General features: G+C 36.8%; 1 protein-coding gene across 1 annotated transcript in view; it reads left to right on the top strand.

Annotated features, from left to right (window-relative positions):
* The first annotated feature begins 8,489 nt into the window (after positions 1 to 8,489).
* cfap44 (cilia and flagella associated protein 44) overlaps positions 8,490 to 17,174 on the top strand; it is a 29,850-nt gene continuing 21,165 nt past the window's right edge. The window contains exons 1-15 of the mRNA XM_016509727.1: positions 8,490 to 8,559; positions 8,879 to 9,032; positions 10,047 to 10,209; positions 10,413 to 10,515; positions 11,342 to 11,558; positions 12,111 to 12,225; positions 12,323 to 12,487; positions 12,623 to 12,778; positions 12,885 to 12,932; positions 13,011 to 13,110; positions 13,210 to 13,304; positions 14,492 to 14,701; positions 14,786 to 14,896; positions 14,996 to 15,148; positions 15,453 to 15,689. Coding sequence (XP_016365213.1) covers positions 8,517 to 8,559; positions 8,879 to 9,032; positions 10,047 to 10,209; positions 10,413 to 10,515; positions 11,342 to 11,558; positions 12,111 to 12,225; positions 12,323 to 12,487; positions 12,623 to 12,778; positions 12,885 to 12,932; positions 13,011 to 13,110; positions 13,210 to 13,304; positions 14,492 to 14,701; positions 14,786 to 14,896; positions 14,996 to 15,148; positions 15,453 to 15,689 — 2,070 coding nt within the window. The 5' untranslated portion in view covers positions 8,490 to 8,516. The remainder of the gene's footprint in view (positions 8,560 to 8,878; positions 9,033 to 10,046; positions 10,210 to 10,412; positions 10,516 to 11,341; positions 11,559 to 12,110; positions 12,226 to 12,322; positions 12,488 to 12,622; positions 12,779 to 12,884; positions 12,933 to 13,010; positions 13,111 to 13,209; positions 13,305 to 14,491; positions 14,702 to 14,785; positions 14,897 to 14,995; positions 15,149 to 15,452; positions 15,690 to 17,174) is intronic.

The following is a 17,174-nucleotide window of genomic DNA, read 5'->3' as shown; positions in this document are numbered from 1 at the left end:
ATTTTTCTTTTATGCCAAAAATCATTAGGATATTAAGTAAAGATCATGTTCCATGAAGATATTTTGTAAATTTCCTTTACTGTAAATATATTAAAACTTAATTTTGTCCTAATTTTGTAAAATTGTCCTATCCTAACAAACCATACATCAATGGAAAGCTTATTTATTCAGCTTTCAGATGATGTATAAATCTCAATTTTTAAAAATCGACCCTTATGACTGGTTTTGTGGTCCAGGGTCACATTTGTAAAGAGCACGGTAATCTCATATGGGATTACAGTTGGTGGATGTGATAGAAATTATATTATAAAGATATTTATATTGATTGCTGTACATCTTATATTTAGCATGTAAACAGATATTAATAGAAAACCTAATGGATAAAGGCAATTTTTAACATGTATTAAGGCAGTTACATTGTTTGCCACAGACCAATACATTTTCTATTTTTGAAATCAGTTAATCAGCAGCAAATTACATCAAGATGGAAATCAGATGTAATAATTGTTCAGATTAGCACACAGAATGAAGTCATGTTGTACTGAAAGGGATATGCAAGAATTTACAGTTCAATACCCGCAGAGCTCCAGTTTAGGCCTGTGTTTCATGTGAATCTGTCTAATACCAGTGTTCTTGCGTTCCTTCTAGACGGATACAAGGGATTATAAGTGGTCTTTCATCTAATAACAGTTTGCACTTCTCACCTCATCTAAAGCCCTGTAATCATCCTAAACTGATATACTGCAACGTGCAATGAAACAGCCCATTTCATGCCCTTGCTTGTGTTGAATCTAACAGCACAAAGATACTAAAAAGACTTAGATTTACACTTTGAGTATATTGCACTCACAGATGCAGTTCTTTGTCATGTTTCCATTTTTTACAGTTCACCCCGCTGAGGAAAGTGTGTTATTTTTCAGGGTTGATTTTAAATCACAGATTTAGACTAGAGAAATTTCAAACAATTTAGGCTGTGTTCAAACCCATATTCACATGTTCTGAATAGGTTGTAAATTTAGTTGCATCTAGGCCCGCAGTGACTATTATGGCATTTTCAGCATTGGCTTCCCACCAAACCAAACATCCCAGACTCTCCGCTATGGCAAGGATTTGAACTCGAGCCGACATATGAAAATGTGAGCATATGCTGAATTTAAATGATATTTCACCACAAAGCTGCTGTTATACTGCACACCTAGAGAGGTGAGCCAAACATTGATCAGCTTCTAAAAGCTGTACGATTCTACCTCAGGTACTGCATTGATCGAATTATGACGAATCTCCTCAAACCCCTCATTATGTGATAAACTGTTTATCAAGCTATCATTATGCTCCTATAATGAGTGGGAATCCTCAAATATTAGCAACTCAGTGTATTGTCAGAATAGCGTTCCGTTACACAGAATTAGTTATGACTGAACTTTACGTACCTCAGATCTTCATCTCCTCCTCAGAAATATATATATATTATTCCAAGCTAGTCGTGAAATGGCTGGAATATTTGCATGTCGATTAACTCAAACTAGAATCTCCTGATCTGGGTTTGACGTCTAGGTCCAGAAGGACATACAATCACGTTAAAAGAAACTTAAGAAAATTAATAAGCAGACCAAGACCGTGTTCAGTCCTCAGTGGCTTTGTAACACGAAAGTGAGGCTGGAAGACTGAATATTTCGCTTTTCTTTCCCTAAATAAATGGCTGCTGGAGCTTCAGGCCCCCCAACTGTGCACAGCATGGGCCTAGAGCTGGGAAAGTCAGAAACAGACTCACTTAGCACAGAAAATGATATAAGGAGCATTCGTTTTATATTACATAAAAAGAAAAATATATCAGAAATATTTAGGCCAACTTACAAGGAGAAATCCAGTTCATACCACTGGAGTAGTCCTAATAAAATAAAGACAAATGACTTTATACACGATATTTTAAACCATATTACTTTGTAATGGAATGAAATGACTCAAAAACATGCAAACACCTTCAACAATGCATTGACTCACATGTAACAATGTAATGTAATGCGTTTTGAAGTGACAACCAGTAATTGGGTGTGTAATGCTTAAAAAAAATCTATATTATATCCACCTAAACACTTAATATGCTTTATGCTTTTGTTGTAAACTTTATTTAACATTTCCAGGTATAATAATTTGCATCATTGTAATAGTAAAGTGTGTTATTAGGGTTAGAAACACATTTATTGATCTACACTACTCAGTATTATCTCAAAACCTAATAACATGGTGGTATTATTTAAATGTACTTGCTCCAGCACTGCTTTTGCATAAAATATAAAAACAAAGTATCTCCTCGCTACACGCCGTCAGATTGTCACACTCGGTCTCTTCAGACTGAGAGAGCAATGAAAGGACCAGTGCAGCTTACACACTAGCTAAACCAACACAAACACCCCCACACACACACTCTAGTCTGTGTCTGGAGCCTAATATCATGTTAATGACCCTGAGCCTAAAGGCTGCTGTGCATTATGGGGTTTGTGAGTGGCCCGTCGGTCGCTTTAGAGCGGGTGGATTAGGGAAATGCTGTGGTCCCAGTGCTCGGCTAAAGAAGAACGGGGTCGCAGGACTAAAGGGTTTACCCTGCACACAGACACAGACCGACACTCTCTCTTTCGGCTGTCACTTTGACTCACCTCTGCGAAGCTCCGCACCCTCTCCTCACAAAAGCGCCTCTCTTGTTTTCTTTTTCTCTGCAGCCAGACGCGCCTGCCTTTGTCTACCTCCAGCTTCCTTTTTGTTTTCTTTTTTTGTCATCGAGTCTTTATTTTTTTCTTGCTTGCTTTGTATTTATCTATGTTTTGTCCTTTATTGTAACCTGTTATGATATTCATTGCAATGTTACATAAAGCAAGTTTGTTTAAAGTTTTTTTTTAAAATGCGATATTAGCATCAATGGTCATATTCATTAAACAAACAAAAAATACACAATTATACTTTTAATATACTTTTTTATAATTAGAATTATAAAAAAATATATAAAAGCACACTACAGTAACTATATAAAATTATGCAGTGTAATATTTGAAACTTTTTAAATGTTACAATTTGAATGCAGAGCAAATATATTAGTGAGGGGCATTCACAAACATGAATTTATAGTCATTCTCTTTGAATTGAATTTCTTATGAATTTCTAACTCATTCTCATATTTCTGCTTTCTGCACTCTATAAAGCTGATTGGCTGATCTGTCATTACATTTTTTTTTTATAAAATGGAAAGGATCTCTATTTATGCATTCATTAGCCTAGAATGCAGATACATAATTACCAATGGGATTCAATAGGAGGCACCGAGACTGCGGAGCACAGTTCCGTGGCTTGCTGTTATGCCATATGTTTTGACATAACAGGCTGTTTTCCAAAAATAGCAAGGCCAGAAACATGTTTGTTGGTCATTTTCAAAACTATACAGAAGGTCTAAATAAGCAATATAGCTTAAATGAGGTACAACGTAAAATACATTCGGCTCACTGAGGCCTTTAAATGCACATACTGCAACAGGCTATTTGTGACAGAAACAAACACAAGCACAAGCATGCAACAACAATGGCCTCTCATTAGTGACCCCTCCCAGATGCTTTCAAACACAAAGGATTTTTAGCTTCAAAGCTTATTCCAATGGTTGTACATTACCATGCCAATCCCTCTGAGAGTTGTCATGACAGAACTGTTGTTATACATATGGACTGTCCTAAAATATCTATATAGAGATCAGTAACTGTGTAGTGATCTACAAGTATACAAGTAATCGCTCTGCATATACTGTAAGTATGGATACAAATAATTTTTTATGTTACTGTGACAGCAACCTGACAGGCAGCAGAATAGAATCGAACACATGCCGCCAGAGGAATACTGATTTAAAATAAACCAAACCACACTGTATAATCATCATCATGCAAATCAGGCAGAATATAAATGCTTAACAGACAGATGTTTACTTGTAAATTTAAATTCAAATTGTCCTAACCCACATGATCTGTTGAGACTGTGTTTATGTTTGCGGTCCCAGAAACCCAATGATAATTCATGGTAATGATCCAACAGCAATTTCAAAAAATTAACCTTATTTTCCCATTAAATGATTATAAGTAGTTCCTCTAACGTAATCAAAAGCCACTAGATAGATATTATTGAAGCCTTAACCATCTGTTCGAACTCAAAACAAGTGAGAATGGTATCCAGTTATGCTGTTTCTGTTTCGATCACAATTAAAATATGGGGTCTCAGACACCAAACATATGTAACATCTCATAGAAAGCGATGAAATGTTAAGAATAATCTTTTTTCCATCTAATTATATGGATATTTCATCCAAAATTTTAATTTATTTAATCATTAAACACACTCATGATGTTCCAAACCTGTAATCATTACTTTATTTTGTGGAACACAATTGATATTTTGTTCACACAATAAAGGTCAATAGGGTCCAACTGTTGACATATTCTTCAAAATATCTTCTTTTGTGTTTCATACAATAAAGTAAATGACACCAATTTTCATTTTTGGGTGAACTACCACTTTAGGCATCAGAAACCAGATATTTCACTGTATTTTGAGCTATTAAAATTAAATCTTTGAGACCCCAAACAGAATACGAGGATTACACCATGAAGACAACATAGTATCTGAATTGAAATGCTTATTGCGTACTGCAATATTTGCACATCGCAACTTCACTGGAAAATTGTATGCATTTGCAACCTTAGCCTGCACTTCCACAACACCATTTTTACCGCTGCTCGAAGAGATGTCTAAAGTAGATATTAGAGTATGTGTGTGCGCATGTGTGCGTATGATAGACAGGGACACTCTCTCTTATGTTTTATTATCATTCCTGTTGCAGACCCTCCATGAAAGAGCAAAAATCCAGAGATTTATGAGGCGGCTTACCCCCCGCAGAGCACATCATCAATGCTCTGCGCTAACCAGACTAACTCACAAAACACACACATAGCCTATATACCTAGACTCTTGCGTTGCCCTCATCTATGTCTAAACCTTCATATGAGCACATACACAGATGCTTTGTGACGTTTGCATAGTGACAGACAGCACTGTATAGGGTGGCTTAAAATAGTCCATGTGTGCACTGTCAACGGATTGTCGCATTGTGCATGGACGTGTTTGCACATGCAATTGTTAGTTTTTTTCCAAATAAGAGACATATCAAAGCGTGATTCCTGCTGTGCGGGCTAGTTAGAGCAAGCAGACAAGGGAATGAATTTTTCACAGGCTAGCCTCTCTTCCCCAACACACATACACACTCATTCTGCTTTAAGTCTTTTTCATAAATAATAATGTGTGCAATTTGAATGACAGTGTGGGCACAGGCAGTACAAATACTAATTAAGTTTCACAGCAGGGGGCGGAGCTGTGGGAACGATTACTTTTGACAAAGAGGAAATTAAACTCGCTGCACAATAACATCATTTGCATATTTATTCACAGAGATATGATATAGATGGTTTGGACTGGACTGTTAAGCAAAAGATTAGTTCTGTCTGCAAAACAACTAGTAATTTCCAAAGATAGCCTATTTCAAACTTTGCTATAAAACCCATAATTTAAATCGCTCAGTGGGTAACTTGGATTTTCACTTGTTTTCAAACTACTTTTCCCATTTAAATTCCTTTTTTTAAGACCTCGTGTTTGGGATCTCAGCATTTGCAATTAAAGTTTACTTTTGCTTTTGCAAAATATGTTCTCAAGTAAGACGTGTATCGATGTGTGTTACAAACACAAACAAGCCTGCCAGGTGACTCACCTCAGATAACAGTGAGTTCATGCACGAGGTGAGGGGGAGAGAATGACCTCTTTGGATAAGAATGAGTCATTATGAGTAACCCTACATGTGTTGTCACGCACACCCACGCACACAGTCCCGCGTATGGGGTTAAAGAGCTAGTTCACGCAAAAATGAAAATTATGCCATAATTTAGACCAAGAAACATATTTTGGCAAATACGCGAGCGCTTGGCCAATGCGTGTTCCGTTTGAACATAGCTAATGTTACCTGGGTTTATCTGGACGTAACAAATTCAAGCATTAGGCTATGTGTTATTGTTAAGGTAAATTTCTATAATAAACATACTTTACTTTACTTTGCAGGCATGATTGTCTCCGCCATTGACTCGAGACTCGAGAGAGAAAACTCATTGTAAAATAGCAGACAGTCACGTTATAACGCCCCTAGCGGCAACGTTTATAATGCAACATATGCTTGCAACTGCTTTATGCGTTCAAATATAGTCTTTGAAGCGATTAAAGGTGCAATAGGTTGTTATCTTCAGAAACATTTTTTGTTTTGCTGGTTGAAAGTCTCTTCACATCCCGATAGCAATCATTAAGTTAAGTGGTCTAATTGTATTTGTCTGTATTTATGTATTCTGTGGAAGGCGTAGGACCAAGAAATGTTCGTCCAATCAAAACGCTTGGTCCGAGCGTTTTAATTGGCTTTCCTACCTGCCTGTCAATGTATTAGCATACCTCTGCGCACCCGGTTCGCGCAGACAGGATCCGTCATCAGCGCATTCACGCACGCTGTGCAGACAAAGCGAGAATGGCAGACACACATCAACAATCCGATCTTCCTTCCTGGTATTGTAGTACTTTTAAAGTTTTCTCACCGGTGAATGACACATGATGTAGCCCAGCGGTTCCCAATTCCAGTCCTCACGCACCCCGCTCTGCATATTTTGCATGTCTCGCTTAGTTAACACACCCGATTCAGATAACCAGCTCGTTAGAAGTGAGCTACGTGCATGAACGTAGTTGGAGTTTACTTCACTTCGGAACATTAATTCACGGATTTGCGCTGTGCAGCGTCTTCACACACAGACGAAACTTACTAGAGAAGTGTGAAGTGTGACATAATACACCTCTGTAAATAAATACTATTTAAATTTACATCTTGCACATTTTAATGCCCTTTGTATGGAACATATACGCTCGCGTCGACCTGGATGGCGGAATATCCGGTGATGTCCACTTCGCAGGGCGCTTACGGTCGAATAGAACAAACGTCGCACGTGACAAGAGATACATATAAATGTGCAGAGGGGGGACGACTGGAATTGGGAACCGCTGATGTAGCCTATTGTAGTAATGTTGTCTCTGGTATTCTGGTCTGTGAGCGTATATGCGTTCAGGGGGCGTGGCTTTGGACGGCGATTGCAGGGAGGTGGGAGTTCGCTTTCACTATCAGGCTAAAGTTAACATTTTCAAAGATCTCCTACTGCACCTTTAAGTTCAACTTATAAGTAAAGATCGTATTTACGAGCTGAGCATGTAGTTATTAGCAGGAATTATAATTTCTTCTATCTCTGAGATTCTAAGTTGGAGGAGCATGGTTTCAAAATATAGTGGAAAGGTTGTATAGATCACTTTTAGGATGCTATATTTGTTTTTTGTCAAATCCTGGTCGCCATTAACTTTCATTGTATGGAACAGAGCAGCATGAACATTCTTCATAACATCTCTTTTTATGTCCCACTGAACAAAATTTGGAATGACATGAGGGTGAGCAAATTATGAGAGAATTTTCATTTTGTGTGAACAATCCCTTTAAGGGGAAACATATGTCTTTGTAGTAGAAATTATTGTACTGGTCAGTCTCCAATTTCCTCTTTTGTATATGTGTGTGTTTACGTTCTTTCACAGATGTTTTGTTTCTTGTCTTTAGGTATCACTGTTACCCCATGTAATAAACACACACATGCTCTCACATACAGGAAAGGGGCCCCGCCATGTGATGCTGACTTCCTGCCATTCTACTTTACAATCAATGCAAAGTATTAAAAAAAAAAAACCTTGTGTGTGCTTCTGAAGGCCGAGTAGTAGTTTGTGAGAGATGTGTGTGGGTGGATTGTTAATGGCTGTGAGAAATGGGGACAGTGTGTTTATGTGCGTGTGAGCAGAAGTGTGTGTTCAGGCTTGTAAGTCACTGCTGAGTGATGCACAGTTTTTGTGTGAGCAGGTGAGTTTGCTCACATTTGAAAAGAGAGTTAACATAGGCCTAGTTGTAAATTCTGCAGTACCATAGAGTGGTTGGGTGTGTACTGTGTGCTTGTATGCCAGCTTTTTTGACTTTCTGTGAATGACATTTCATTGTTTATCAGACATTGTTTATGATGTTTTAATCTTATGTCAAAGGACAGAATCCTTCTATTCTATCTGACTGCTGTGCTATTATGGCGTCTATTATATCTGAGCACTGAGCTGTACTGCCATCTAGTGGCATCTCTGTAAATTCATTTAGTTCAACAATTTTAATATTATAGACTAATAATCTAATTAATAGAGTAATACTTGCTTTAAAGGCTACAAAACAATTATTGAACAGCTCCACCATGATTATAAGGTATGAGATTCATACGCTGAGGTTCACATTTTGTGAGTAGAAGTTGGCCTCGTTGCATTAAGAATAGACTACAATACCCAGTGGGCAATGCGCGAAGTGTACGGTTGCTAAGCAACGCAGTCGGACGAACATGGACGCTTCCGAGACGCTAACAGATGAAGTTACTTTACAAGGTGAAATAACACTTTCTAAGCGTTATTTTGACTCAGAAACAAGGTGTTTGACAAATACTTCATGTTCACGCAATTCTTGTGCGATTTTAACAAAATCTGAACGTTTTAACTCTAGGTCATCATCAGCCGTAAACAAACTTGACATCTGTTTGCCCAGCAAACAATTACTGTCACGGAGAGAAATATTCTAATTGTTTAGCGAATTTTGTTGATTGATTAATAGTGATTATCACATTCATCTTATATATTTTCTCATTTGTGTGTCAAATGCGTAACGAATCCATATGAAACTCCTGATTTAATGGCGTTTTCATTTCAGAGCAGACAGTGGGGGTTGAAGAGTGTGATGGAAACCCTGAGGAAGAGCAGAAGAAGTCAATCCCAGATGACATGTATTACAGCTATGAGGAACTGTGCTCCAAACCCTTCATCACTGCAGACTCCAACATCCCACAGAACCTGCTGCACCTCTTGTATCCACAGCAGCTAACATAAATATATAACAAAAATACATACTATATATTACTTCAGTATATATATGTATTGCCAGTCAAAAATTTGGAATAACTGATATTTTTAATAATATTTTTGAACAATCTCTCTAATGCTCAAAGCTGCATGACTTGATTTGATATGATCAAAAATAAAGTAAATACAGTAATATTGTGAAGTATTATTAAAATTTTACAACAGTTTTTTTATTATATTTTAAATATATTTTAAAGTGTAATTTATTCATGTGATGTTGAAGCTGAATTTCCAGCAGACATTACTCCTGTCTTCAGTGTCACATGGTTCTTCAAAAATCATTCTCATATCCTGATTCATGAAACATTTCTTATTATTTTCAATGTTGAAAACAGTTTTTGCTGCATAATGTTTTTGTGGAAACCGTGATACACATTCAAAAGTATAAAAAAATAAAAAATTCAGTAAGGACACAATAAATTAATCAAAAGTGACATTAATGACAAAGTTACAAAATATTTCAAATTATTTATTTCAAATAACTGCTGTTCATTCACTTTCTATTCATTAAAGAATCCTGAAAATGTATAACGTTTTCCACAAAAATATTAAGCAGCAAAAACTATTTTCAACATTGATAATAATAAGAACCATTATTAATAATTGGGCCCCAATAATAACTGATATTAACCAAATCAGCAAACATTTCAGAAGGATCATGTGACACTGAAGACTAGATTAATGGCTGCTAAAAATTCAGCTCTGCCATCACAGGAATAAATTATATTTTAAAATGTATGAAAATAGAAAACAGTTGTTTTCAATTGAAACAATATTTTACAATATTACTGTTTTTGATCAAATAAATGCAGTCCTGGTGAGCGTAAGAGACTTTTTCAAAAACATATAAGCTGCAATTATTACAAACATATGACCTGTAGTAGTTTGTTGCTCTGTGATGAAGGGTGGAGGATTCATGACTATCTGCTTATTTCATTTGCTCCTTAAACTGAGCCCAGACATTCGTTTGGCTATGACTGTGGTCGGAGAGGGAACCTACAGCTGTTGGATGAGCATACGTTGGCCTTCATAGCCGGGAATCTGCTTATCCTATTGGATGTGCACACCAAAAAGCAGCATTACATCCGCTGTAGCAGCGGGGGAGGCATCGGAGCCATTATGGTATATTACTGTTATTTAGATGACTATATGTGAATGAAAACTGCTAGGGCAAATTAAAATATCAACAGCAACAGGAAAAAAAGAGAAAAGAGTGGCCTGATACATGAGTGTATGAGCAACATGAGAAAGGTCATAGCACCTATCAGGCTTTGTGGACCTGATGACCTAATATAAGACCTAATATATAATTTCTCTCTTCAAAGACTCATCCAAGTAAGCAGTATCTTGCAGTGGCAGAGAAAGGCCATCAGCCTAACATCATCATATATGAGTACCCGTCCCTGCGGCCTTACAGGATCCTCAGAGGTAGGACATCAGAGGCAGCTCAGATGGCCTACGACAGTGTTGCCAGATTGGAAATGTCCAAGTATCGTACCAGAAGCTCAAAATTACCGTATTTGAAAGAAAATGATCGTACACGAGTCAAACGTACAGAATACAGCTATTTATCTAAACCAACAACTTTTTGACACGACCTGCAAATTACCACAATAGATAACTAGGCGTACCTTGTTTACATTGGACGCGAGCAGTACGACAAAATACTATAGAAACCATTATAATCAGTGACTGTTTGCACTGGATACGATACGACACGACACATCCCCGACAGTAAACTGATGCCTCGCTCTATTTATGACGTATTAAAATGATTTTTAACACTCGCTTTGTTGCGTCCAGTGTAGACAGACTTTAGCTGTTAACTCCACATCTGAGCCGCTGTCATCGGACGCCTGTGTGTTGCCAGATGTTGAGGGGGTTCTTGCCGTCATGGACCGCAACAGTGCTCGTAAAGCAGGGCACCCTCATGCATTCTTAACACACTCTGAGGTGTGCACGAGCGCATTTAGAGTGTCTGTAATGAGCCGATTTCGTGTATGAATATAGAAGCCCTATGACTACAACTACCATCATTTGAATTGTCATAAAATTATGAAATTATCGTACATTATGGGATTTTTTTCATTATTGATCGTACATCGTACAGAGGTCAAAATTATCGTACAAATACGATAATTATCGTACATCTGGCAACACTGGCCTACGACAACATTACTTAAATTTGAACGAGACGTGGTTTGAGATAGAATCATACATGCATAATTTTAGTGTGTTCGTGTTTAATTTGAAGGTGGCACAGGTAGTGAATACAGCTTTGTGGATTTTAATCGTGATGGCTCTTTACTGGCCAGTGTGGGTGGAGCTCCAGACTACATGCTTACGCTGTGGGACTGGAGGCAGGAACAGGTGACACTGTGCAATAAAGCTTTTTCTCAGGATGTCTACAGGGTCACCTTTTCACCCGACTGCGTTGGACAGCTCACTACATCTGGCACTGGGCACATTAGGTTTGTATTACTGTCATTTTTTCTTTTTTTTTTTTAGAAATTAATACTTTTATTCAGCAAGTTGCATGAAATTAAAGAATTTTAATGTACATTAAATTAAAGAATTTTATGCTGTTTGCTAAAAATATTTATTTCAAAGAAATGTCTGTTCATCGTCATCAAAAAAAAAAGTGTCAGGTTTCCACAAAAATATTAAGCAGCACAACTGTTTTCAACATTCATAATAATAAGACATGTTTCTTGAGCACTAAATCGGCATATTATTAGAATGATTTCTGAAGGATCATGTGACAGGATTAATGGCTGCTGAAAATTCAGCTTTGCCATATTCACAGGAAAAAATGACATTTGAAAATATATTCAAGTAGAAAACAGTTATGTAATATAATTTGTAATCATATTTCCACAATATTACACTTTTTACTGTAGTTTTGATTAAATAAATGTATCCTTGGTAAACATAAGAGACTTCTTTCAAAAACATTATAAGATATTACTGACTTGAATGGTAGTGTATACAGTATACATGTGCTGATAGAGTTTTTTTTTCAGATTCTGGAAAATGGCTAATACATTCACTGGTTTAAAGTTGCAAGGGTTGCTGGGAAGTTTTGGAAAAACAACAGTTACAGATATAGAAGGATATGTGGAGCTTCCTGATGGAAAGGTTCAGCACCTTATTATTTTGCATGTTGACACAAACAAACCTACACACTTTTTAAATGAACAAGTTCTTGAAGAAGTGAATTCTCTTTCTTTCTCAGGTTGTGTCAGGATCAGAGTGGGGGAACATGCTCCTTTGGGAGGGTGGTCTGATAAAGGTGGAATTATGCCGTAAAGGTGGACGCACATGTCATAGTGGAGCCATTTACCAATTTAACCTGGATGAGGGAGAACTTATGACCATAGGGTCTGATGGAGCAGTCAGAGTAAGTGAGATAGTGCTACTTCACTGATCGTTGCTATTGCTAATAAGTATAACCTTATTTGAAGCTAATTATTACATGGTGAGGATGTTTTGGTTTTTGAACGTTTTTAAAGTGATTTCTCCATCGTTTTCTCAGGGCTGGAACCTGGAGACCATAGACACCGCAGATGCAGTTGATGACAGCGGCCTGTTTGAGATTGAACCCATGAATGAGATAATAATAGGCCGTAATGTCAGTTTATACTCTATGGTCAAGAGCTCCATCCCAGAAACCTCCATCTGGTTTGCTCAGGTCTTTTTCTTTTAGATATGGAACTTGCTTTTTATTTATTTCTTGACAATATTTTAAAGCAACTATAAGGCCCAGTCTGAATAGTGTTTGTGTTTGATTTTAACAGGACTCTAATGGCTGTATTTGGAAATTGGATCTCTCATTCTCCAACATTGTGAGTCATGTTAAATGGTTGTTTAATCTTTTTTATTTTTCCATGGTAGGTCCGATAAGAATTTTTTCTGTTTTGCAGACCCAAGATCCAGAGTGTCTCTTCTCATTTCATGCTGGTGCCATTCAGGGCATGGATGTTTCTGAAAGTAGCCATCTCATGGCCACTACAGCCTTGGACTGTAAGGAAAAATGTAACCCTGACCAAACATACACCCACTTACACAGACCTATGATGTGCTTTATATGAACATTGACAAATACCTTTTTATCTTACCCAGCCTCAGTCAGGGTGTTTGACTTTCTTTCAAAGAAAGAGCTCACGATATGCCGCTTCAAACAAGGAGGGACAACACTCACATGGGCTTCAGACATGGTAATGTGAATGAATATCAAATAAAATGGCTGAAAATAAAATATAAATAGTCGATAAAAAACATGCAAAATGTTGCTTTGGTAACCAACTAAAATAAATAGTTAAAGTACTAAAATGAATGAAACTAATACTGAAATAAAAACAAAGCGGTGTAGAAATGTTTTAAAAAAATAATTAAAATGACAAAAGCAGATAACAAAATTACCAAACTGAAAATATAAAAATTTAATCTAACTCAAAACATTAATTGAATTGAATGCTATAATAATAATAATAATATCACATATGCCGAAGTCAATTTGGGCACCCCAACATTATAATGTACAGTATGAAAAATTATATTCATTTGGAACATACACCCACTTACACAGACCTATGATGTGCTTTATATGAACATTGACAAATACCTTTTTATCTTACCCAGCCTCAGTCAGGGTGTTTGACTTTCTTTCAAAGAAAGAGCTCACGATATGCCGCTTCAAACAAGGAGGGACAACACTCACATGGGCTTCAGACATGGTAATGTGAATGAATATCAAATAAAATGGCTGAAAATAAAATATAAATAGTCGATAAAAAACATGCAAAATGTTGCTTTGGTAACCAACTAAAATAAATAGTTAAAGTACTAAAATGAATGAAACTAATACTGAAATAAAAACAAAGCGGTGTAGAAATGTTTTTAAAAAATAATTAAAATGACAAAAGCAGATAACAAAATTACCAAACTGAAAATATAAAAATTAAATCTAACTCAAAACATTAATTGAATTGAATGCTATAATAATAATAATAATATCACATATGCCGAAGTCAATTTGGGCACCACAACATTATAATGTACAGTATGAAAAATTATATTCATTTGGAGATTTGCTAAAGATGACATTTAATAGTGTTATTACATTATTTTAAATTAAATTATTTTATTTAAGTAATACTAATTTATTATAGAATTCATTATTAAATTATTATTGTTTTTCAAGATGAACTTTAAGTCAGAGTCAGATGACAGCAAAGGTAATCTAAATGTAAAAAATCCAATAAAATAAAAATAGATATCAAATCAAACAATACCAATAAGCGCAGAAATCTCTAATATCGAATGATAGCCAGTATGGTACCAATTTATTATGCATCTATATGTGGTCATATTGTTTGTTGATGGAGTGTGTTTGTCTCTGCAGGTGAACACTGCCGGGGGTCTGCTGGTTGTGGGTTTTGATGACGGTGTTGTACGTCTCTTGGAGCTGTATAACACTCAGAGTCTGCACGTGGTTGCAGGACGCACACGCTCTGGAGATGCTGAACTCCGCCTCAGACAAGCTCTCAAGCCCCACAATGCACCTGTGACCGCCATTGCTTATGAGAGAACTAGAAAGATCATGGCTACTGGGGTACGGGTTGAGTGAGTGAGAATGATTTGTGTCAAAATATTCTGCTGTGTGAACATGATATTCTTTTGCACTCTCTCTTTTTAGAGCGCAGACAGCACTGTTTTTTTCTTCACGGTGGGGGAAAGATACACACCAATAGGGTTTGTTACAGTCCCAGGTCCTGTGCAAGGTCTGGAGTGGTCACCTCAGTCACATGTGAGTGATGATTGTTAGCAGTGAAGCTTGCTGAGTTTCATGTGGTGACCATATCATACATGATTTATTGACACTGAAGATTTGTGCATTTGTTTAAAGGAGAAAAACACTCTGCTGATCTTCTGTCAAAATGGTCATGTGGTGGAAGTTCAGTGTCCTGATCCTGGAGCTCAGACTGGTGGAAACACCTTTCAACTCTCAGATCTTCCCACAATGCATTTCTGCTTCAGCAGCATCAAGTCCCGAATTAAGGTTATGCCCTGACTCTCTCTTTGACTTTCTCTCTCTATTTCTCCTAAAGTTTATTTTATTTTGTTGAAGTGTATTATTTCAAAATAAAACCTTTTAAAAATAATATTTAAACTTTTATCAATTTATGTTTTTTTTTTAATATAATTCTATTGATTGGCTTATATATAAATAAAATGTATTCTTAATATCAACTGTGATGATACAAACACAATTATTAAAATCACCACAATGGTCTGTAATTACTATATTGTTTAATGTTCTGCTGCTGAAATGTTGCCACACATGGATGCATGTGTGTTTGCAGAGAGATGCAGAGGTAGCACTCAGGCAGGCCAGAAAAGAGGAGAAGAAGAAAGAGAGGGAAAAACGCTTGAAGAAATTGAAGGAGCAGAAGCCAGATGCCACAGAGGAGGAACTACAGGAGGAGGAGAAAGAAGAGGATGAGAAGGAAGAGGAACTGCCTCCTCTTTACATTCCATCTCCACCTAGTCCTCTACACTGCTGCTTTTACTCAACACCAGGGTCGTTCTGGCTTTCTATGGTACATACACTCACAGACATACATTATATTTCAAAATAATGGAATAAATCGGGAATAAATTACATTTTAAAATATATTAAAATTAGGGCTGTCAGTCGATTAAAAAATCTAATTAATTACAGGGTGCTAACTAAATTTGGCTGTGAATATACCCCCAAAAGATAATTTAAAGCTATTATCGTGTTGAATGTTTAGGCTACAATGGCCTAACATAAAATGCAACCGTCTTCAAAATAACTTCTTTTATGTAGTACAAAAGAAAGTAAGTCATTCAGGTTTGAAACAACATGAGGGTGAATAAATGATGACAGAATTAATTTTTATATTTTTTTATTTTTGGTGAACTATCCCTTTAATGTTTTTTTTATTTATTTTTTATTTTTTTAATGAATGAAATGATACTCTAAAGAAGAAACTAAAACTACCAGCAGGTGGCGGTAAATGTCTTTATGAGTCGAATCGTTCAAACGGTTGATTCATTCAGGAATTCAGTAAATGGCTCTCTCTATAAATGGGCTACTGAGTCATTGGTTCACATGATTCGTTCAAAACGCGGATTCATTCAGAAACTAAACACTACAGTGTTGCTCGCAGACGCACAACAGTTCTGGGGCCTCATGTATAAAACTTTACGTAGATTTCATCCTAAATGTGTGCGTACTCACAAAAGCTAGATTTTGCGTAAGTACAAAAGTTTTCAGATTTATAAAGCTATGCGTACGCCAGAACCTGCGCAAAATTCCCTCTGTAATACCCCGTCAGCGGAAGATTGTGCGTACATGAATCTCCACCCTGTCTCCTCCCCGAAATAGCCATATATGGAGCTTACAACGCCTAGTTTTAATATGCATAGCGTCATCTGCATATCATTTCCATGCATATTTCCATCCACGTGACACGATGTTTAATGCAGTTAAGGGTAGCCTACAACAAGTTAGGAAAATATGAGATACGGACTATAAATGCGTTTTGAGACATAAAAAAATTGCCTAAAAGGTAAACATATATTTTAGAATGTTTATAGCCTATATTTTTATTAGGGATGCACCGATACTGGTATCGGTATCGGGCCCGATACTGGTCTCCTGTACTCGTACTCGTACTCGTACTCGTACTCGTTAAAATGCCCCGATACCAAACGCTGATACCACACAGCATGTGATAAGCGCCATATTCAAACAAAGAAACACCGACAACAGAACAACAGACAGCAGAAAGGAGTTAAGGATGTCTACTACGAAGTATATGTATGCAATGAATATAATATTAAACATTCAGTATTAACGCCTGTATAGCTGATGTGCGCGAGCTGATTAACAAAGCACGCTGAGTGGATTGAGCGCGCAGCGGCGCGAGCTTGTCGAGTGAATATATCCTTCTCACAGACATCACTGGAAAGTTTGTAGTTCGGTCGAATATGTCAAAAACAAGTAAGTAAAACAATGCACAAGTTACCTAACGGTAGGGAGAGCGAGAGAGAGAGAG

Source organism: Sinocyclocheilus rhinocerous, unplaced genomic scaffold, assembly GCF_001515625.1.
Source record: "Sinocyclocheilus rhinocerous isolate Xijiao unplaced genomic scaffold, SAMN03320098_v1.1 scaffold53, whole genome shotgun sequence".
Lineage (NCBI taxonomy): Eukaryota > Metazoa > Chordata > Actinopteri > Cypriniformes > Cyprinidae > Sinocyclocheilus > Sinocyclocheilus rhinocerous.
The sequence above is the reverse complement of the archived record's forward strand: the minus strand, read 5'-3'. Positions and strand labels throughout refer to the sequence as shown.